Source organism: Cylas formicarius, unplaced genomic scaffold (genome assembly GCF_029955315.1).
Source record: "Cylas formicarius isolate icCylForm1 unplaced genomic scaffold, icCylForm1.1 PGA_scaffold_4__25_contigs__length_36172078, whole genome shotgun sequence".
Classification (NCBI taxonomy): domain Eukaryota; kingdom Metazoa; phylum Arthropoda; class Insecta; order Coleoptera; family Brentidae; genus Cylas; species Cylas formicarius.
The window spans coordinates 32,380,013-32,403,623 of record NW_026844334.1 but is presented as its reverse complement, the minus strand read 5'-3'; the positions used below and the strand labels follow the sequence as shown (position 1 = coordinate 32,403,623).

Sequence of the window (23,611 nt, the reverse complement as noted above, 5' to 3'; positions counted from 1 at the left end):
ATATATATATATATATATATATATATATATATATATATATATATATATATATATATATATATATATATATTATATTCTCACGTATTGATTCACGGATGGAAAAATGTGATGATGTGTCATCATATATATATATATATATATATATATATATATATATATATATATAAATATATATATATATATTATATATATATATATATATATATATATATATATATATATATATATATATATATACTATATATATATATATATATATATATATATATATATATATATATATATATATATATATATATATATATATATATATATATATATACAGGTAAAAATATCCGATTTAACGAAACTTACCTTAGTGTAAAAGTTGATATTAACCGAAATACAGGGTGTCAAACTTGCAATTTCATTTTAGATTTCCTTAAACAATTAATGAAATATTTGAGATTTTTTAACAAAATTTTTGTTCCGCCTAATTGAACAGTTTCACTCGAACATGCAAATTAGTTTAAAGTAGGCTTTAATGATTAACAATCAGAGACAGCGAAATAGTTCTGAGCACTCTCTAACTGCAAAATTTTTCAAATTTCACTTACATTCTGGTGAATCTCTTTGCTGCTCTTTAGTATGGCAGTGCGAATCTTAATGAGCAGCTTGTAGAGTTTTGCACCAAGAAAAACTTTATCCATATCACTTTACTCCTGTGCAAAATCTTTTAGATTACCTAGTCAAACTGGAATTTGCTCGTTTTAGTGGGATCCTTCAAAACGGGGACCCAATGTTTTTAAATAAAATGATGTTTACAGATGAAACAACATTGATACGCAGAGGTGTCTATAATTTGAGAAACAAGTATGCGTGGGATCTAGAAAATTTAAATTTAAAATAAACTTTTGGTGCGAAATAATTGATAATTGCATTTTAAGACCAATCGAACTAAAACCCAATTTAAATTTTTTGCAAACTCAATTCGGCGATTTTCTGGATGAGCTATCCTTAGAGTCAAGAAAAACAGTGATTTTCATGCAAGATGGCGCTCCGCCGATTTTTTTCCTTATAGTTGGATTGGTCGTGAGAGTCAAACACCTTAGCTGCCTAGGAGTCCAGATTTCGGTCCTATTAATTTTTATGTATGAGGGTAATTAAAGTCGTTAGTGCATGAAGAAGTAGTTCATACCCGAGACGAATTATGGCACGGGATTTAAAATTTCGCTGAATCATTCAATAAACCTGTCTCGTAAGTACATCACAGTGAATGGAAATCATTTTGAACATTTATTGCCGAATAGAAATATTTTTTTATGAATAGTTTTTGTATTTTACTTTAGTTTAAAATTAAATTTGTATTTCAATAAAATTGTTTTCATTGACGTCGAAGTTTTTTCAGTCTCTTGTAGTAATAATCTCAAAATGAATAATACTAAAAAGGCTGTTAAGGTCTGTACTACCACATTTGGTCAGTAATATGCATTATATAGGTTATTTTAAAATTGATGTCATAAAAAAATGAAATTTTAAATTTTAAACCAAACCAAACCAAACCAAAATTTCTTGAAAACGGCGACTTGGGCGAAATTTAATTTTTGTGGTAAAAGATGTAAAACTCTACATAGACTAAACTATTCTCGAAAATGGATTGCTGTTGTCAAAAAACCCCGATTTGCCAAATTTTGGACCAAGCTAAATTTCGTTAAATCGTAATAGTTTTTGAACCTGTATACAGGGTGTTTAAAAAAACCGGCAATATTTAATACAAAAATGATTTAATGAAAAAGGTCCAACAATGTTTCTGAAATAATTTCAGATATCTTCTCACAGATTTGCTTTTTTCCGGTGATAAGAGGCCGATTTAGCAGTAACTAATTGAAAATTAAATAGCGAATTTAATTTAATTCTGAAATAGAGCGACTAAAACTACTACTTCTTCGTTTCTTGGTTTTTCTCATGTCCACCAACACTGTTTTATTGAATAGAATATTTTTGAACCTTCCAATAATATTTGCGAACAATTGGACTAAAAATAACTTATTTATATTTGTCATTCAAACAAATTACAAAAACTGTTGAATGGGTCCACCTGCAACAAGAACCTCAATTGTTTTTCTGTGTCATATCTGTCTAATATTAAAGTTCCGCAACATATTTATGGAGTTGCCGATGGCAAGGGATTAAAAACCAGCAGTTGACGCCTTTCCTCCAAGCATTGCGTCCTATAAAGGGGTTTTACCTAAAATGGTTGAAATCCCTCAACTACTGATGGTAATTCTGATACCGATGAGTTTTTCAAGAAAAGTAAGATGACATTTTCATAATTATCATTGAGGATGTGGTGAAAATCCATAAGTAATATTTAAAGATCACTTTCAACGTCATTTCTCGTTGAATATTTGGATTTGAATTGTGTGGATTGGTGTTTCCACGGAGGAGGTGTATTGCAACTTTTTGAAACACACGCTACCTGAATCTATGATATGATTTATCCACTATGACGTACTAACGCATTTTTGTCAAGTTGCTAGTGAAATTTTGACAGGAACGAAAATGGGTGGATTGACTGAGATGGACCTCACTTGCGGCCTACTCGATGACTGAATTTTTCCCTGTCGGATCACCTTGGTTTACATTACTCGTGTGGAAAAAGTAGAGACCTAAGAAATCGAATTAGTACTGAGAAGATTGAATTCCGGCATCCGAGCTGCTGGCCAGTTTTAATAGTTTTTGTAAATATTTTGTATTTTAAATATACAGTTTTTTATAGTAGAATGATCTGCGAATATTATTGGAAAATATTTTTTTTATAAATACTTTTTAATTTTCATCTTCTAAACTAAGCAAGATGTGAGATCACTAGAAACGACAATTTGGCAGTTGCAAACAAATCCGGGAGAAGATATTTGAATTAAAAAAAAAAAAACAACTGTTTTCGTAAAATGATCTGAGAAATCACCTCCTTAAATATTGTCGCATCTTTGTTAAACACCCTGTATATAGGATAATAGGCGAAGTATTCCCCACAGGTCGGTTTTAACACTTTGAGTCCCTATAAAAGCCATATTATCAAAATATAAAAAAAATATTTATTGCAATTAAGTAAGGACAAAAGTTATTTAAAAATCTATCTATCAATTTCTTGATCAATGTAAGAGCTTTATATGAATACGATCTTTGAAATAATGCAGCGTCATATCGAGGTAAAAGTATCAACCGTTTCTCCTTTTATTAGTGCTATCAAGCTCCCTAAAAGAAGCAAGATTTTAGACAAATTGACTTTAATATTTTCTAAGTAAGAGATGAAGACATCTCAAAGATTTAAGCTTTGTGTGTTTCTGTTTGAGTATAACGTGATAGATCCTCTGAAGCAAGCATTCCGAGCATCCTGAAGACAGCCACAATCTCTTGCGTTGAAAGGCCTACCATAAACTAAATATCCTGGATATGATAATGACTCACACAGAGATAATTAAAGATAGAGTTCCCTGAGAAATCCGTAGGAGTATTGACGGAATCAGTATTTTGTTAATCGTAGGTTAGCATCCATCCCGAGCCTCAGTTTTTTTGCTTCAATTTTAAACTCTAGAGGAACCTCATTCGTTATTAATTTTAGATGATTTTTGACCTGGTCTACTTGTTTTTGTGGTACAAATAATAGGGATACTGACTTATTGGCATTACGCTTTGGGTTATAACCTGCAAATATATCGAATAGAGAATTATTTCATTTGCTTGATAATAATACAGCGGTTCAAAGTCGTTAGCGCAATTATTTGAAAATAGAAGAAAAGTCAAAATTGTACTGAAAAGAACAGAGGTGCCTAGATCGAGTATTTGTTTAAGCTCTATATCAGAGAAAAGGTGCTAGATTTATATTGTTACAGATAACCTATTGCGATCTTCTGTAAAAGTCCAAGAATCGTAAACCTAATAGGATTGCCCAATCCCATAAGATATACGTTCGCCAAAATTATCGATAGCACGTGGTCGTTTGTGACGTAAGCGAAGTCCTCTAACGGTTTTTTCTACTCTCGTCTGTAAAATACCTAATTACCCACCGATCTAGCGTGCGGGAAGCATCACTTTACCACGTCAGTTTCGTTTCCCAGGAATCCGAGGCACTTCGAACATTTCCGGGATTTTACCGCACAGATTTGGGAGAATTAGGATGTTTTCGGAGATATTTCCCACGCTTTGAATATTGACGTTTGTCAATTCTGACGGTCATGTCAATGAATGTATTCGTGTTGTTTTGCGAAAATGAACCCAAATACTAACGGTCCTAGAAAAAGTATAGTATGCAACACGTTCGGTAAACTTTTTAACTCACTCGTTTATTAAAAACTCGCTCCGCTGCTATCCTCTCGAGTCAAATAAACTCGCGAGTCAAATGCCGTATTTCTGTAAAAAAAAACTTGGACATAACAGTGATTTTAAGCTTTAACAAATACTTTAAAATTGTATGTGCTTCAGTGACGAGAACTAAGAAAAACAGTATTTTGAACCTTAAACAAACACTTAAAAGCTTTGTGTTCGTGCTGCTTATTAGCGGTGTTATTAGTTAGGAGGCAAGCTTTAAATATTACACATAATAATATAGGTAAAGGTAAGAAATACATGTCTTTTACCTTTTTCAGTGGGATGTTACATCAAAAAATAGTTAGGTATGCCTGGAACGAGATGTGCCATGTGCCAACTATTTTGATGAAAAAGCAAGTTCTGGAAAATGTAGTTTTCATCGCTTTCCTAGTATCCCCCACTATTCGGAACGAGTGGATAGTTCGATGTAGAAGAGAGGACAAAATGAATCCAGAAAAAAGCTAAATTAGAAGGTATGGTAAAATTGTAAAATAAAGATTTAAGTATATGTAGTAATATGTATTTTTTATATTATGTACATACGAGGGTATATATAAACATATTATTATTTACCTACCACCTATAAATAGTTGTTATGTATGCCTAATATATTTTTTGTTTTTTAATATTTTCTTTAATATATCCAAAAATAGGGATTTCTAGTTTATAAGTATTTGTTGATTTTTGTATATTTAAAATGGTAGAATGTCGTAAAACACAAAATTTTACAAGTAAACCGTTTTGTTCGCTAGTTTTATGTATTTATGTGTAACAATATTCAATTAAAATATGTATTTCAAGATAATACATATAAGCCAAACTTGATTGCAATAGTATTATTTTTACCATACCCGAGACCCTACCCTACACCAGTTCCCAATAATTAATAAATAACTACTAAAACAATTTAATTTTGACATTAAATGAAAATAACGAGTGATTATCCAAACAAAATACTATGTTAGCTCCTCAAAATACAATACAATTTACATAGTAAACGCGCCAATACAGGACTTCACCTACGTCACAGCCAGCGAGAGTTTTCGCATTGCACTTGAGGGCAGATTTGGCGGATTAGGCGATCCTATTAGGTTTACGATTCTTGGTAAAAGTCTATCAATTCAGTGGATTTATGTTGCAAACCAACAAGTTTCGGTCTGTCAGTGTGACAAACATATTTTATTAAACTAACCAAAACATTTACGAAAATCAGACTGTTCATCTGGGATAATCGTGGTCTTGAATAATTTGTGCATGTATATTTTTTCCCAAATTTGATATGTTTACTAAAATATCAAATTTGTAGTTCTAAATTGTTGGAAGTGAAGAAGAAGGCATAGGAGGAAAACGAAATAAGGAAACAAAAAGGTATAATAATAAGTTAATAATTTTTTAGAATAGATCTTCAGACCCAGTTTCGATTGTTATTATAGAAGTAAAACATTTTTTTAATATTGTTAATATCATTTATATCAGGAATTTGATGCACTTTTGCTAAATTAATAATAATAATAATAAGTAAATAAATAATAAAATTAAAATTAAATAAAATAAATAAAAAAATAGTAATAATAAAAACATATTTTTTAATCATGTCTCTAAAAAAATAATTTAATCTACCCAGACAGTCTGCTATTTTATTCAAAGATGTTATGTAGCTAGTATTAAGTCCTATATTGCTAAAAAAAACCTTAATTTACACGAACTTGCAAATAGTATTTTTGTGTATTCATTATAATATATTATATATCATATTATATTATTATATTATATATCAAATCACTAAAAGTTAAATTGGGATTAAGATTATGCTGTTCCTACTATTCTTTTAAAATTAATTAATTATTTGTTCGATGGGGCCAATTAGATAATTTCATATCTTTTACAGAAGAAATCGATGCGGCAGTATGAAAATGTATATATCAATTTAAAAAGTGGTGTGAAAAGAAAAATATCGAAAAATGTGTTGTTTTCATATTTTTATGTTGAAGTTAACATTTAATGTTAAAGAGAAGGAAAGAAAGGAAAACTTCTTGGTTCCTCCTGCGTTGGTTGTTGTTGAATCGAACTTGCTGACGTTTCGCCATTCATCATGTTTGCTTCTTCAGAGCTTAACTGGAACTGTTTAAACAACAACAACCACCGACGCAGGAAGAGTCCAGAAGTATTGTAAATGGTAATTATAGACATGTTTTGATTGTCCTCGGTACAAAAACGACTTTTTACAGTTGAAAATTTAGATTGACCGAAATAATACAACTATTAATCAAATCGATTATTTTTAAAGTACAAAAATAAAGAATGTTTCAATCAAGTTGATCGAAATAAATTGTATTAGAAAAATTCCTAGTTTAATAACAAAACACCACAAATTATTATATCTTGTTTACATACTGTGCCCATTGAGATTACTTAGGCACAAGAAGCAAAAATCTAGATTACTTACTAGCTGGGACGATAAACAAAACTGAACGCTAGGCGATCATAACATAAACTGTACCAAATGAAACTCCTGACTAAAATAGCGTCTATAAAAGTTCTTGCATATTGTGCTTTTTCTATGACCATTAATTTTTGGGTATAGTTTTGCAAAACAACACGAATATAATCACTGAGTGAGGTGTGACACCTGACGATTTTAACAAACGTCAAAATACCTATCGAAAACATTACGGCGCTGCCAAACTCGTGACTAAAGTGCGGGAAACGTCCAAAGTAGCTCGCTTTCCGTACCCTCGATCCGTGCATAATTAGGTATTTCAAATTATGGAGTTAGAAAGACAGTTTTGTTACAATTCTGATTTTGCAAATAAATATTTATCACTTCTATGGAAATAATGGTCAGTTTTTTAATGTATTTACAACGCGAAAGTAAAATTCACGGCAAATACTAAAAGCTAAATATACAAAATTGTTTTCGATAAATAACGCCTTTGTAGCCTTTGACGTTTAACCTATTAAAATTCTTTTGAAAATAACTTCCGAGGGCGAAAAATTATTTTGAAAGTTTTATGACTTTACAAATTGATTTACGTGCTTCGAAGATAAAATCAAAATCATCAGAGGATATATTTCCTTTGAAAAATTTAGAGACCAAACTTTTGATTTTTGCAATTTATATTCGATTTAATTTCTTTGAAAAACAATCTGTAGGGCTATACCGAGGGTGTATTCCTATAAAAAGTCTCTTGTGGATCTATTTCCTAATCGAAAGATTTAGTAGGTTGCAGTATGTACCAGTAAGTAATAAGAACTTGTTTTATTGTCACTTTTAAACTTTTAACGTTTTACACAGTCACAAAAATATCTAAGTGGATGGTAATAATTTTATTTTTAATTTCAGGTCTACAATTCTTGGTCAATACTAGTGACAATGCTTCTCTGCATACAATCTAAATATTATACCTAGAACTAGACAGGTGTACCTAGGTGTGTAATAAGAGAAATCGAGTGTGAAATAAATATTTGCCAAATAAATTTTACTTTACATTATATAATACAATTTTGATATAAAGATTCTGTATAATTTCTGTATTGAGGGCTTCCCATCAATTATACCACCGCATTGTTGCCAGTAAACTCTCCCAATGGTATTCCAACGGAAGACTCCGATGCAAGGCTCCCGAGCCAGTCTGCCAACCATATGAATACCCTTCAATACCTCAGTATCCCCAGACGAGATTGACAGAATTATAGAGGCAAGAGTCTGGGATAACCGGGCGATATAGATGTACTTGATACCCTTTGTTGGGATAGACCCCCAGAGGTACAGGTATCTGGGCCGTAGATGAGCAGCCACATATACCAGCTACTCTCCCTGAGTGTCTCCCTCAATGGCCCGCATTCAATTTGATCTTCCTAAGTGCTAGCCAGTGCCGAGTCCTTCCTGGAAAGTTCCGTCTCAACTTGTAATATTATAAGATGCTGGTTTCATTAATTTCCCTACTAAATTAACATATCGGGGAAGGACCTTTGCACAAAGATACAATTCTATCATCTATTTTTATCAAAACGATGTCAAATTAATAGGGCCGAAGTCCTTCTGGTGGTCAGATGAACCCCACTTTTCCGCCGGAAGGCCTTCCGGGTGAACACGGAGTTTGCTCCTCCATCTTTTTCCTCTTTTTAATGAGGCTTTTAAACCTTATTTGGGATTCTCTCGAAAGTTCTCCTAATACCGCCATTTATTGGAGCGCATAGTTGCGGTTCAACTTGTTTGGTTTCCGAAGTAAAGCCTCCAATTCACTATGCTTTTTCGTCTTTGACAAAAATAAGGGGACAGTTTTTCTCGAATGAAGACATTATGAGGACACAGTTCAAGGTATGGGCTTGCAGTTGTTTCCATTGGAGAAGAAAAAATTTCCTCGGAGTTGTAACAATAGACGAGCCCTGATTGCTCTAGTCATGTCAGAACAGTCTCCACACACCCAAGTCGTGACGGCTGGATTTTATCCAGTCCTTTGAGTTCTGATCTGCATAGGTCACCATAATCGTGCCCTCCTCAGACCACGTAAACTCATCAAAGCATGGAAACCTCGTGCCTTTAGGGAGGTCTTCCATTGCCCGCTCCCACGAGTCTTTTAATTGATCTCAGCTGCAGCCTTCGAGTAAGTGGTGGACCTAAACAATTCGCGTTTCCGATTTATTTCAAAAATGCTCTTTTTGGCATTGCCACTTTGTTTTAAACATAAAACGTTATTACGAATCTTTAACAAAAATGATATAGTCTAATCTACTTTTGTTTAATTTGAATAGAAATTTAAGATAAAAACAAAATGGGCCAAACTCCTATAGACTCAATTAAAATTATGTGTTTTGCATTTAATAGTGCTTCACCTTCTGCAAAACCCCAGCTTTAACACTTCAATATGATAAAAATGCATTTGATCGCTACATGTTGGCTATTGCGTTGCTGCTTGTTGCGTTATTTTACACAAACCACACTAATAATGCTTTATTAACACTCTGCACATTAAACGAACTAGACATAGGTTCATGTACATACCGCGATTATAAGTACAACGCCAACGTAGGACGGAGCAATAGCAGCGCCACCAACGTAAAATAAATGAGCTAACAGTAGAATGGGAAATTTTAACTGTGATAGCTGAACGACACACAACCTAGCCAAACTGTTATGTTTCTTCTATTTAGGTTCAAAGTATTGGTAAAGTTTTTTATTAAATTTTTTATGCTCATTCAATTTTTGTCTATATTTAAAATTTCTTCTTCTTTTAAAAAAGTCGAACAAAGCACAGTCAAACTACCTAAGTAAATGCAGTGAATGGCAAGTAACTCAAACTTTGTTAATTGAACCAATCCTAGTAGCTTAAAATTTTAAATTTCCAAAGTATTGAACAAAAAGTTTTCTATACGCATATTGACTATTTTCGCATAATATTCGCAACAACTACGCCAAATTGGGCGATGTGTGAACAGCGATTAGAAACTTGTAAGATTTAAAATAAACAGTTGAAAGCTCAAATTGCGGCATAATAAATTGCCTTAATGGCAACCTGTCTGATTCCCAGTCCCAAATTATATTTGAAAGTAGTCTTATCCGTATCCGCAATTAGAATATGATTTCAAATAAAGATCATGTACAGGGTGGTTCGTTTAAGAGTGGCCTGTACCTTATCTCAAAACCTACCTCGGTTACATTTTTTTTTTAATAGAACACCCTACATTCTATTGCATCTTTGGATAGTCCTTTCAAAGACAAATTCAACTATATAAATGAGTATGCATTATGTGATGCACCGTTTCGATCTTATTAGCGCTCATCTTCAGAATTCGGGAATGATCAAAACGCGGTGGTGCCACGTTACGCAAAATGATACTTTTCTCAACTTTCTTAAATGAGACACCCTGTATATTACTGGATTTTCGAATAGACACTTTAATAGCATTTTGAATGATATAACATAGTAAAAGCGTCTCTGACTTACCGTTGTGGCTTAATTGGCACATAAAATAAAAAACTGGGTATAAGATTTAAATGATTAAGACGTGAAACTGGGAATTAGCTCGTTATCAACTTGTTCACAACCGTTTTAGAGCATTGTAAAAGTCATATTAAAAACAGAATATCAAGCTTTGCACAATGTTGCATAATTTAGCAGATTACTTATTTTTACGTTTAAATGTCTACATGAAATGATTACAAAAAATTAACACTAACTATTACTTAAACGTAAAATTAATTAAATTACTTTTTCAATATGTCCGCCGTTTTGAACAATACAACTAGTATACGCTGTTTCTAAATGGCATATGGCATTTGAGACGTAATTCGTTTCAGTCAGATAGTGTATTGCCACGCGAACTCGTTGCTTCACTTCCAAAACTGTTGACGATTTTTCTTTGTGCCCCACAAAAAAAGTCCATCGGGTCAAATCTGAACTCTTCACTGGCCAATAGATGGTTCCGTTTTGTTCAATCCACTCTCTGAAATTTTGGTTTAAAAAACGAATTATTGCAACTCTTCCATGGTGAGGAGCGCCATTTTGCTGCCAAATTAAATTCGGATGCTTTCCTTGGAAATATTATTATATATGAGTGACTGAATTTCGTTCCTTAATTCGTTTAGATATCGTAGGGATGTTGTTTTGTTGGTAAAATATGGGTCCTAAAATTCTAGATGTCCAGGTTGCGCACCATGCTTTCACGGATCTTCGCCCCTGCTTGTTTACTTCAAAAACACATTTTTTATTTTCTGTGCTTCAATAACATGTATTTTTCCTAATAAATAATATCGCAAACTTTGTAAATATTGATTCATCGGTCCCAATTATATTTTGAAATTTGTAATCTAAAAAATGCCTATCCATCATTATATTGCAAAATTGGCGTCTTAAGTTAAAATATGCTTCTTGTAGTTTTTGTACTGGTGTGAATTTAAGTGGCTTACAACTATTAATTTTTATAATAATAATAATACCTAATGTTTGAAGTGTGGTTCGTGTTACGTCTACGTCTGAAGCGGCAAGGCCGGTGGAGGTCTTTGCAGTATTTTCAAAATGCAGAAAAATATCTAGCTGCACATTTTCACCCAAATCCGTTCGGGTCCTAATTTTTTTTCACTAAAACACTGCCATTTGTACGAAACTAATGGTATATTTTGTCATTTTTTTTACTCTATATTGTCTGAGAGCAAGACTTTTGTTATTGGCGATGTAACATTCTAATAGGTCAACTTTGTCCTCCTTCGTATACATTGAACAAAATAGACTAAAGAAAAATGCAGCTTAAAATATTATAATACACTGATACCTGTCAAAAAATCAGTAATATTACCACAACAGAGAACGACTATTGTTTCCGAAACTATTGCGATGATTATGTCAAAAAGGTCAAAATTAATAATATCATCAATTTTGTGTTTGTGTCTTTCAACAGGCAGGTTTCTATATATTTTTAAAAGACATGTGGACTATATTATTTAGAATATGAATATTTTTTAAAAGTTTTTTTCCATTTAAGGACCTTATTTACAAAGTTCTTAAATTATGAATGTAAAATAATTTATGTATTATTGTAAAATAATTGCCAATTAATCCAAAACGGTAAATCAGATACCCGTACTATGTTATATAATTGAAATAGCTATTAACGTGGCTATTCGAAAATCACATAATATAACAGGGTGTCTCATTTAAGGGAATTGAGAAAAGTATCATTTTGCGAAACGTGGCAACACCGCGTATTTTAAGAAAATATTTTAAATTTGCCTAAAGCAAAAATAATATATGGAAAAAAGTTTTAAAAGTTAATAAGCAACACACCAATGATGGTTTAAACATAACTTATTCTGAAGATGATCACTGATAAGTTCGATACTCATATATATCGTTCATGGAAATTTGTTTTACCACCCAGTATATGAAAAAAGTGACGCTTAGGAAAATAAAAAAAAGGTCATTTTAATAGAAACAACTTTTCTATTTAAATTTTTTTTGTAACCCCCATAGGTTTCGAGATAAGGTATAGGCCCCTCTTAGACGGACCACCCTCCCTGTACAAATATCCATAGAAAACAAATCTATTGAAGGAGTGTTAAATCTATACAAACATCTGAATAAGGGCAAAAGTTACTGAATCCGTATTTTTGCTATCTGTGTTGTGCAAATACCGAGTGTCCCTGGTAGGCTTTCCCAACGGTGAAAAGCAGAGAAAAGAAGAATTTGTCATCGATCAGTTTTCTGACATTTGACATTTTTGTTTAACTTTTATTGTTATAATTTGTGGTCACTAATTGGTGTAAAATAAAACTTTACCCACCCAAAAGCAAAATTCCCACATTTTTAGGAATTTTAGCATGTCTTCAGAAATAGATAATTGGATAGAAATCGCCAAACAATGTAAATATTTGCCAGAAAATGATCTTAAAAAATTATGTGATATTGTCTCGAGTATCCTACTTGAGGAATCCAATGTTCAACCTGTCTCAACACCAGTCACGGTGTGTGGGGATATTCACGGCCAGGTAAAATATTCTCCATGCGAAATTGATATTTGGAATAGTTTAAAATTTTAGTTTTATGATCTAGAAGAATTGTTTCGAAAAGGAGGACAAGTTCCAGATACAAATTACGTTTTTCTAGGAGACTTTGTAGATAGGGGGTACTATAGTTTGGAGACTTTTACAAGGCTGCTTACCCTGAAAGCAAAGTTTCCAAATAAGATAACATTATTACGAGGCAACCATGAAAGTCGACAAATCACACAAGTTTATGGATTTTATGATGAATGTATGACTAAATATGGGAATATTAATGCCTGGAAATATTGCTGTAGTGTTTTTGATTTATTAACAGTAGCGGCTGTAAGTACTCAAACATTTAAAATTTTGTTTGAAGTTGTAAACAACTCTATTGGGAAATTATATATCAATAGAACTTAATTATTATTACTTACTTTATTAGTAATCTGTTATGTAGATAGACAAGTTATTAAGCAAAATTTGATGTTTTCTTCATATTTATTTTATGCTTTCATACTGCTTATAAATAAATACTTATGAATTCATTATTTTGTAAACCCAATTACAACTAAATGATGTCAAAATCATTGGCTCAGCAATTGAATTGTTATTGGTTTTAGATAATAGATGAAAAAATCTTATGTGTCCATGGTGGCCTTAGCCCCGACATTAAAACATTGGATCAGATCAGAAAGCTGGAAAGAAACCAAGAAATTCCACATAGAGGTGCGTTCTGTGATCTAGTTTGGTCAGATCCAGATGAAATCGAAACGACGTGGTATGTACCTAGTATGTAAATTCGGCTGATTTTTTCAAAATGAAAAACAGTAGTACTACAGTATCTTATAAGCTGTGGAATAGAAATCATGCCACACTTTTAGGAGAGTTTATTTATTCTTACATTGTTCTGAAAATTTGTTATTAGCAATTTCAAATATTAAGAATAAGACAAGATGCATATGATATACTTTGCTATTGCATGGCTAAATATAGTGTCTCATATAAATTTAATAAAGGAATATGTAAATACTCAAACTACTCCTAAAACATTAGCATTGTCAAGTGGTGCAGTTTAGTGTAGTTTTATTTACTGGTCATTTAAATATGACCATAAACTATATATTAACATTTGACCCTTTTTGACTGTGCTGAATCATAAATAAGGATATTTTTTTTTCGTTTTATACTAATTGTACCCCTTATAATGTATAATATTTTTTTCAGGGCTAGTAGTCCAAGGGGGGCGGGCTATTTGTTTGGAGCAAAGGTTACAGATGATTTTATTTGGATCAATTCACTGAGTTTAATCTGCCGAGCACATCAGCTGGTACATGAAGGTAAATTGGAATTTAAATGTGATAAATAAATTCCACACTAGCATTACACCAACACATTGCAGCACCATTTGTTTTTATAGTTTTTTTTAATCAAATGAAATTGAGGGTAATGAAAATTGTAATGCATTTGTTTATTTCACGGTTTATTTCCAAATTTGACATCAAAATTTGGAACTTGGTGTCAAACTTGCTGGCTCTTCTTCATTCTGCCCTGAGTAAGTGTTGTAAAATACAAGTTTTAGAATCCAGATCAACCACAATTAAGTTTTATTTTTGATAAAAATTAAAATGGAATATAAAATACTATAAAAATAATCAAAAATGCAAAAAGCCATTAGAGTGTAGCCACTGCAATTCATCACACACACACACACATTCACACATTTTGAGAGTCTATTTCGATTAACAATTAAAATTTGTATTGACTTTTATCAAATTTCTCCAAGAACTTACATTGTGGTGTAATGTTTTTAATTTCTGTGATAATACAGAGGCGCGATGTAAGGGTTGATGTGTATATTTAATATTATATACTTATTTATATACCAGATGTGCTAAGAAAGTATAGTATAGCAAAGTTTTATGTTTCTTTTTTAATGTAAGCCCTGTATATTATTTTATAAGAAGAAAGGTCATTTTCTGCTGATTTAGAAAATGTATAACATGTTATATTTATTTTTTCATCAAGGATAGAATTATCCAAACTTAAAACACCCATAACTTGGCCATGCATCATTGTGCTGTCACGCCAATTGCACTTAAACCTTATTTTTATGTTGTCATTTTCAATTTGAAAAAATCCGTAAAAGTACTCGATTTTCCGCTTCAAGCTCTATCCAATAAGAAAGGAATTATCAAAATTGAGCAATAAAAAAAACACTCTGCATTCTACAGGCGTAAGTGAGACGCAAACGATATTTCGAGCGTGGGTAAAAAAATACGAATATATTTTTTTTGGATTTATCACACAAAATCTAGTTACCTCTAGAAAGTACTTACCACATGTAAGCTCTTAATGGGAAGATTATCGCCATTACAGTTTTGCATTTTCGATTTAGTCTCATATATAAATAATCATATCTTATCACCAATTTTATTATTAATTTTTATAGGAAATTCAACCAACCAACCAATATACGAGGTCAAAGGTTGAAGAATTAAAAAAAAAATTACTTTTTGTTCTGAAGTTTGTTAGACTAAAAAATAATTATCGTGAAATGTTTTCAATTATTCTTATAGGAAAATTTAATGAGAAAGGTAGTTTATCGGTTACTCGAACCATTTTGAAGATATTTGCATTGGAATCCCAATGGATTTCTTATATTCATAGTTTTTAATAAATATTTTCAATTTATTCATTGAATTAGTAAATTTTGAGATTATTTATTATCTATTTCAGAAAAAAAGTTCTTTATTCACGAAATGTCAACAAATGCATTAATAGAAGAAGATTTCTGTTCCACCATATGAAATTGTATACCTTAATACAGTTTTAATAGAAAAATATACATTTTTTAGACTAAATTATACAAATCGACTTTTATTACAGTAAGTATTGAAACTGCTTTCCTGCTGATTATATTCGGAGACCATCGCTACGCCACGCTCTGCTGCGTCGTTTACAATTTTCTTTTGTTTGAACCACTCTTCATTTTCTTTATAACTCTCATTTGAAGCTCACAATGCAATGTCAACATCAAGAAATTTTGAACAAATTCAATGATTTTTGAGAAACGAAGCCACTCAAATCCTTTTGAATAATCTCGAGTTTTTACAGCTTCGACTACCTTCTTTTTTATATTGAGTGGAACAGTATCATCAAACAGTGATAAATTATCAATAAAATTGGCTTAAAGATCTATTAGTGATAAGATATGATTATTTATATATGAAGCTAAATATAAAATGCAAAACTATAATGAGGATAATCTTCCCATTAATATTAAGAGCTCATGCCTGATAAAATCTTTCTAAAGCTAACTAGCAACTAGTTTTTGTGTAAGATCCAAAAAAAAAAATAATCATTGCAATCTAGAGCACCCTGTCTTCAAACTTTATGGAAATTAGTAGTTAGCTTTTAGGTAGTCCTTACAATTTATTATTAAAGAAATCCTTAATAACTCTTTTCGATATTTGTCATTAAAAAATAGTCCCATTAAGCCATTACTTCAGGTTGATTCAGTAAGCAACCTAATGATTTAATGCTTTTTGTGAGAGATCCAACAAGAAAAATCAAAATCTAACCATAAACAAAGATTTTACAGGGGTGTAGCGCCTTAAGCGGCGCGCAAGCAACATTTAAAACACCATGTATTAAAACACGATAGAAATTGTTACAGTACTCCCCTGAATAAGAATTCGTTGTCAATTTATTCTATAAAAAATCCTTACTAACACTTCTGTCTGCTCTCTTCTTTGTTAAATAATCCCACAATAAATAAATAGTCCCAATAATAAACAAAAAGCAAATTATCAAAATCGAAAAATAAAAAAGATTTTAGAAGGGTGTACAGTTCTTAAGATGACTCTAGATGACAAAAACTTAATTAGGAGCGAAATAAATAATATTAATGATTTGCATACTCACAGGAAAATTAAAGCTTTAGATAAGATAACAAGAGGGCATCATCTGTGTATTCAGGAAAATGGAGCTAGTGCGTTTTCAAAATTTAGTAGAATGTACCTAATCAATAAATTAAATAATTCGCTGGTCGTATTTGCATATACATTATTCTTTTGTTCATTGTAAACGAAAATAATATTGAAGCTGTACAACAACTGTCAAATTTTACCAAAAGTCCTGGCTTTGAATTTTTCGCTGACTTTGGCATTAATATAATAACTATAACATGTTATATTTTTTGAAATCAGCAAAAAAGAACTTTTGTTTATATGAAATAACATTCAGTGCCGGTTTAAAAATTTGTACTACGCTTTTTTGTTTCACTTTGTATATAAATCAGTATGCAACATTAAACCTTGCCACTTTTGTATTAAACTTTTTTTTCTAAAATGTTAAAACCTAGAATAAATAAATATATATTAATAATAATACTTTGCATTTTCATGGTTGCCTCATTCATCACATTACTTTACATTACTTTAAAACCTTGTATGTATGGACATATGTGTACATAATGAAGATTTATTATTTTCAAGGTTATAAATACATGTTCGACGACAAATTGGTGACAGTATGGTCGGCACCAAATTATTGCTACCGATGTGGCAATGTCGCCAGTATTCTTGAGTGCACTGCGACAGATAAAATTGAAGCCAAATTATTTAGTGCCGTCCCTGATTCAGAAAGGGTTATCCCCAGCAGAAACGTTACTCCCTACTTTTTATAATTTCTTCACTCAGCAAAGGTGTTCAAAACGCAAAGAGAAACTCGATAGTGTGGACAGTTTTATGTAGGTAATTTTAAAGCAATTGTTTTGTACATACATGGAATAAATACAATTTTACTAAGATTCTCATAAAGTGTCTTGATTTTATTTCCTAGACTACATTTAAAAAAATGGATAATGATTATTTTATATAATAGCTGCACCTACAGGCCGGTGTCGCTGCTGTCGTTGGAGTCGAAAGTGTTTGAGAGGGTAATTCATTCTAAATTGCCTTGACATTCGAAAAATAAATCAGTATGAGCTTTTACCAAACAAATACACAGAATTAGCTATATTTCATATCATTGCTTTTACGACAGAAAATATCGACAAAAAGGAAACGCACGCTGTTCATCACCATTTGTTGTTAAATAAACTTGGGGTTCGAGCTACTCGCGTTTCTTTGTTAAAATCGTACCTGGGAGATAGACAGCACTGAAAACGGTTCAGAATATTTTTCCGAGAACCAAATAGGGACTACCTTGATGCTGAATATTGGGTCCCATTCTGTTTGTTTTGTATGTAAAGGGGCTTAGAGATGGATTCTGATATCGATAGCAGACGACGTGCATTGGATATGTCAAATTATCCATGCAGCCCAGGAAAATCTCCGGACGTTTAAGAGATTGTCATTTATGCACAACTTCTGGCCATCCAGTAGCGGATATCTTTTGGATATTTAAATATTCACTGTAAAAATGATACAAAATTTAGACGCGAAGCTTCAGAAGTAAATTCTAATATACATCGGTTTAAAGATAAAATATCGAAAACCAATCAAAGGCGAATTTCAAGGATTCTAAGAACTTTTTTTCCAAAAAAAATCCACAGGCTACTACAACACTATTTGCAAAACTTCCTCCTGCGTCTGTTGTTGAATCGAACTTGCTGACGTTTCGCCAATCATCCTGTTAGCTTCTTCGGAGCGTAACTGACATTGCTTGCATCTTACCTGTACCTGTTTATATATTGTTTGAGGGGGACCAGCTGAAGGAGGGAGATGAACATTGTCAGTCTCTTTCCGCAGCCGACGAAAAATAGCGGCCTGGGCGCGTATTGCTGGTATTGGTACTGCGGTGCGATGCAATGTAGGTGTTATTGTAGTCAAATCTTACAATCGAATTAAACAAACTTCCCGTTAAGCGATTTAAATGAAATTCGGTATAGTGATGTATGTCAGGTGAAAATACAATATTATAGGGGCAGGAGGTGGCGAGGGTGTCTGAAGGCGTAAAAGCAAGCGTAAACGACGTTAACACTTAAAAATATTCATACCTTATGAAACAAAATTGTTACTTATGTGTAGTTTTCAGATATGACTTCCACTACGTATTTTCAATGTTAGAGGTTCGCTTAGAGGGAATAAGTGCAAAGGTGGGGTTCGTTGAAAGGATGAAAGAGGGTTAATATATACAAAAATTTATAACTTTTAAACCAATGCTGCTATGATTATGCAGTTTTCACTATTCAATTCCTCTGAATGTTTCCAGTGATGAAACCTTTTTGGCATTTTCAAAGGTTTTTTGTGTTTCTAGGCTTGCTTTTATCGTTGCCTCCATTTGTTCTGCTTCGACATCAGCTAAACGAACAACATTGGGCTGTGTTAGGATGAAGTACTTTGGGGCATTCTCGAAAATAGTTGGCACAGCACCTTCCGCTAATTTTGGCCTCTCACGAGCATATTCTTTGTACTCTCCTTTAACTAGGCACTTGGCAAATAACATCTTTCTCTGCAAAATGTTTTATACATACAGCTGGTTTCTTTAATTGCCTAATATCATTAGGTATCTTTCTTAGCCAAACTTCTTTTTGATTCGGGTCTAGTTTCTTCGGACTTGTAATTTGACCGACACCCAAAAACATAATATCGCGGCATGTTTGCACTGTTCTTTGTACTTTCTGATACTTGGTTTTTATCACAAATGCCCACGGGTTTTCTCAAACATTTTAGTTATCGATAACACTAAAAATACCGTTTAAAAACCGAGTTTCAAAGTTTAAAATACGGCGGTATAGCCTACAAACACCGATATCCAAAGACACAACTTTGCGGGCAGTTTGCACTGTGGTTTGTCCGATTTATGTCACTTGGCTTTTACTACGAATCCACACGGGTTTTTAAAACATTCCAGTTATTACTGACACAAAAGAAAACAATAAAAAAACCGAGTTTTAAACAATTTAATACGCCGGTAACTTACATAAACATACGTATTTTCCCGAACAGCAGCAGGACCAACTAAAATTGCAGGATCTATTACAGTCACGTACTCTTTCATGTTTTTTGAGCCTGGTTTATATTTTTCGTCCGGTCTCTTCAATGTATTCTTTGCCGCATGTGGATGTAAATTCCCGATATCTCAAACGGAATTTTTGCTTCCACGGATCGAAGATGAGAGATTTTTGAACAAGTGGTAAATCTGATTTTGATTTATATTTCTTAAGAGCTTTTGATATGCGATTAGTGATGTTTTGAATATAAGGAAGTATTAAGCACGCTTAATATCCCTAATATGGAAATTATTAGGGAGGAGTAGATGTAAGGTGTTTTTCGTCCTCCAAAGGCATTGGAGAGACCGGGCAAAAAATATTAACTAGGCTCAAGGGAATGAAAGAGCCTTAAGACTAAGACAAATAAACTCATCAGCAGTTGATGAACACACGAAACCGGACAAAATTATTTACGATAAAACTAAAATTCTTGCGTGTAATCAATTCTTCTAATTGTCAGCCAGTTTCAGTTAAGTTCTGAAGAAGTCAGCGGGATAGTTGGCAACAACCGACGCAGGAGGAATCTAGAAGTTTTGCAAATAGTAGGACATACTTTTGTTGGATTATTTCTGATGCTAGTTGAATTGAATTATATTTCCTTTATCGTTATTTTTGAAAGCATGTATCATGTGACGTCATTGCCTATAATTGATATGTATGCATAGAATAAAAAGAATCGTTACTTACCGAAAACCATAGTTCTACTGGAGATATAGGAGGCCCTCTATAATGCTGACAATCAGGAACTTATTGAGCAATCATATAGCTGTTGGAGATTTACTCCAAGTTGACTGAAAATTTCGATTATTATTTATAAATTTTCCATTGAAATCAGTGAAATATCTTCTGTCGATGCTTAATTACAGAGCCGTATCTCTTTTTCCTGTAATACCTAACTAACGGCATATTTTGAAGTTGAAGGGCTATTTAGTAGATGTTAGCGTAGTTTTCGGAAATACTGTGCTAGGTATTTTGGAGCTAATGTCAGGTATATTGAAGAGTTTTCAGATTTGGAATGTAACTCCTTTTTTTCTTGTAACCTGATCACTTAATCCTATTTAGGAAATTGGAACTATACAAGATACAGGGCGAGGACATAGATCTCCTCAGATCATATCTCAGAAATAGATGTCAGCAGGTAATCATCAAGCTGAGGGTCATGTGAATATAGGCATTCCGAAAGGTTTAGTCCTGTACTATTTCTGATGTACGTAAATGACCTGCCACTGGCTGACCTTCATTCCAAGTGAACGCTATTTGCTGACGACATAAAAGTTCCGTGAAGTTTTGCTTGATTTTGGTTACTTTGGTTGGATCATGACAACTCACATAATACTGAAAACTTGGAACAGTTAACTCCGATATATGTATAAAATTTCTGGGTGTCCACCTAGATCCAAGGCTTCACTGTGACATTGACATCTAGCGGGTTGCTTCTAGGCTATCCAAAACACTTTTTCGTAACATGAATATTCCCTTATCGCCCGAAGAACAGCTTACTTTGCAGTATTCCATTTGCAGTGATCCTACGCTCTTCTGGGATGGGTCATGCCATTCATATCCACTTTTTGGACTCCAACGGTACGGATGCCTTCATATCTCTGGGTATACTTACTTACCTCAAAAAAATAATAAGTTTAGGTAAGGCTTAGTAAAATTGAAACAGTGTTAATAGCATTAATTGATGGAAGTATACTATACAGGGCGTTTTTTATTTCACGGAAGTTATTGTTTTAATAATAAAATTACAACTGTCGGGAACGGGGTCAAAAATATAGGATATTAAAAACAAGACATTTTTTATTTGAAAACTGTCCATAAATCGGAAAACACTCAGTATAGAACATAACAATCCTACATTGGGTTATTGAGTATAAGTTAATTTATTAATGCCATAATAAACACGGTGTTTCATTAAAAAGTATATAAGTTTGGTTTTCTACAAATGTATGAAATAGTATATTTTCTACTTCCGTCTGTAAAATACCTAATTACCCACCGATCTAGCGTGCGGGAAGTGTCACTTTACCACGTCAGTTTGGTTTCCCACATATCCCGCGTTTCCCACTTCCGACATTTCCGAGATTTTACAACACTGATTTGGAATAAATCACATGTTTTCGGATAAATTTTCCACGCTTTGAATTTTGACGTTTGTATATTCAAAAACTAACGGTCGTAGAAAAAGTATAGTATGCAACACGTTTGGTAAACTTTTTAACTCACTCGTTTATTAAACACTCGCTCTGCTCGTGTCAAATAAACTTGTAAATCAAATGCCGTTTACCGCACTTGTTGCATAATACACTATAATGCAACACGTGCGGTACCGAACGTGTTGCATACTATAGTTTTTATACGACCGTTAGTTGTTGGGTACATTTTCGCAATACAACACGAATACATTGACTGATATGGCCGTCAGAATTGACAAAGTCAAAATTCAAGGCGTGGGAATTATCTCCGAAAACATCCGATTGCTGCCAAACCCGTGCGGTAAAATCGCGGAAATGTCCGAAGTGGCTCGGATCCGTGGGAAACGAAACTGACGTGGTAAAGTGACGCTTCCCGTACGCTAGATCGGTGTGTAATTAGGTATTTTACAGACGGGAGTAGAAAAATAGTATATTATGCAACAAGTGCGGTAAACGGCATTTGACTCACGATTTTATTTGACACGAGCGGAGCGCAGCGGAGCGTGTGTTTAATTAACGAGTGACTTAAAAAGTTTACCAAACGTGTTGCATACTATACTTGTTCTACGACCGTTAGTTTTTGGGTACATTTTTGCAAAATAACAGAAATACATTCACTGACATAACCGTCAGAATTGAACAACGTCAGAATTCAAAGCATGAGAAATATCTCCCAAAACATCGGATTGCTCCCAAACCTGTGCGGTAAAATCGCGGAAATATCCGAAGTGGCTCGGAACCGTGGGAAACGAGACTGACGTGGTAAAGTGAGGCTTCCTACACGCTAGATCGGCGTGTAGTTAGGTATTTTGCAGACGGGAGTATAAAAATAATTTTAAAATATTTCATTTTGTCTCATCTATAACTTTTTTATTTAACATTTTTCTCTGAAACAAATAATAAACGACATATTTTACATTATTTGGACCCCCTGAATACTGTAGACTAAGAAAGTGTTTATTGGTTAATCATCTGTCCAGAGAAATAAGAGGAGTGTGTAAGCATTATTAAATGTCGGCTCCAAAACGCTTTTTCTTTAACTTTAAGGAATATTGCAACTATAAATTTTAGTATGTATCCTATTTAATTCGTATCTGTTAAATTTAAACATTGTAATTTGTGTATAAAATGTTTATTTTGATATGAGTTCTTACATTTAATTGTGGTAAATTATAAAATTAAAGTGTGCTTGGAAAATGTCATTGTTATATTGAAGTATGTAAGTACAGAGTGAAGTATGTAAGTACCTTTATGAGGTATGAGATTGAATGATACGTCAAATTTTTGGGTTAATTTGGGTTTTCCATTTATTATATTTTCAGGTATACAGTGTGATTCGTTTCGCCGTAGTCACTACCAAATTTTTTATATTTAGTGAAACACCGTATATTGATTCGTCCATCTTCATTATTGCCCGATCTTTAATAATCAATTCAAAGTGTTTCAAATTCCCTTTGCGCATGAATATACACACTCATGTAATTTTTTTATTTTGCAAAACTTTCAATTTTATCCGAAAAAAAAGCTTACAGTCTTGCCGTATTTCCAGCATCATTAGTTTTCTCTTTTTTTTTTCATAGACAAACT

General features: G+C 32.7%; 1 protein-coding gene and 1 long non-coding RNA gene across 2 annotated transcripts; both read left to right on the top strand.

Moving 5' to 3' along the window:
• Positions 1-12,552: 12,552 nt before the first annotated feature.
• On the top strand, positions 12,553-17,642 carry LOC132701592 (serine/threonine-protein phosphatase 6 catalytic subunit). The gene is made up of 5 exons (XM_060669666.1): positions 12,553-12,835; positions 12,887-13,174; positions 13,453-13,610; positions 14,057-14,169; positions 17,329-17,642. Exons 1-5 carry the CDS (start codon positions 12,668-12,670, stop codon positions 17,517-17,519), a joined length of 918 nt encoding a protein of 305 aa, XP_060525649.1. The 5' UTR covers positions 12,553-12,667; the 3' UTR covers positions 17,520-17,642.
• A 2,930-nt stretch (positions 17,643-20,572) lies between these two features.
• On the top strand, positions 20,573-21,619 carry LOC132701594 (uncharacterized). The gene is made up of 2 exons (XR_009618793.1): positions 20,573-20,817; positions 20,892-21,619. It is a non-coding gene; the product is annotated as an uncharacterized LOC132701594 (long non-coding RNA).
• The last annotated feature ends 1,992 nt before the right edge of the window (positions 21,620-23,611 follow it).

Bases quoted from the DNA above. Each gene is read 5' to 3' on its own strand.
- LOC132701592 (XM_060669666.1), top strand. From the start codon at position 12,668: ATGTCTTCAGAAATAGATAATTGGATAGAAATCGCCAAACAATGTAAA. The intron at 12,836-12,886 runs GTAAAATATTCT...TTAAAATTTTAG, and splicing joins GTGGGGATATTCACGGCCAG to TTTTATGATCTAGAAGAATT. The intron at 13,175-13,452 runs GTAAGTACTCAA...TATTGGTTTTAG, and splicing joins ATTTATTAACAGTAGCGGCT to ATAATAGATGAAAAAATCTT.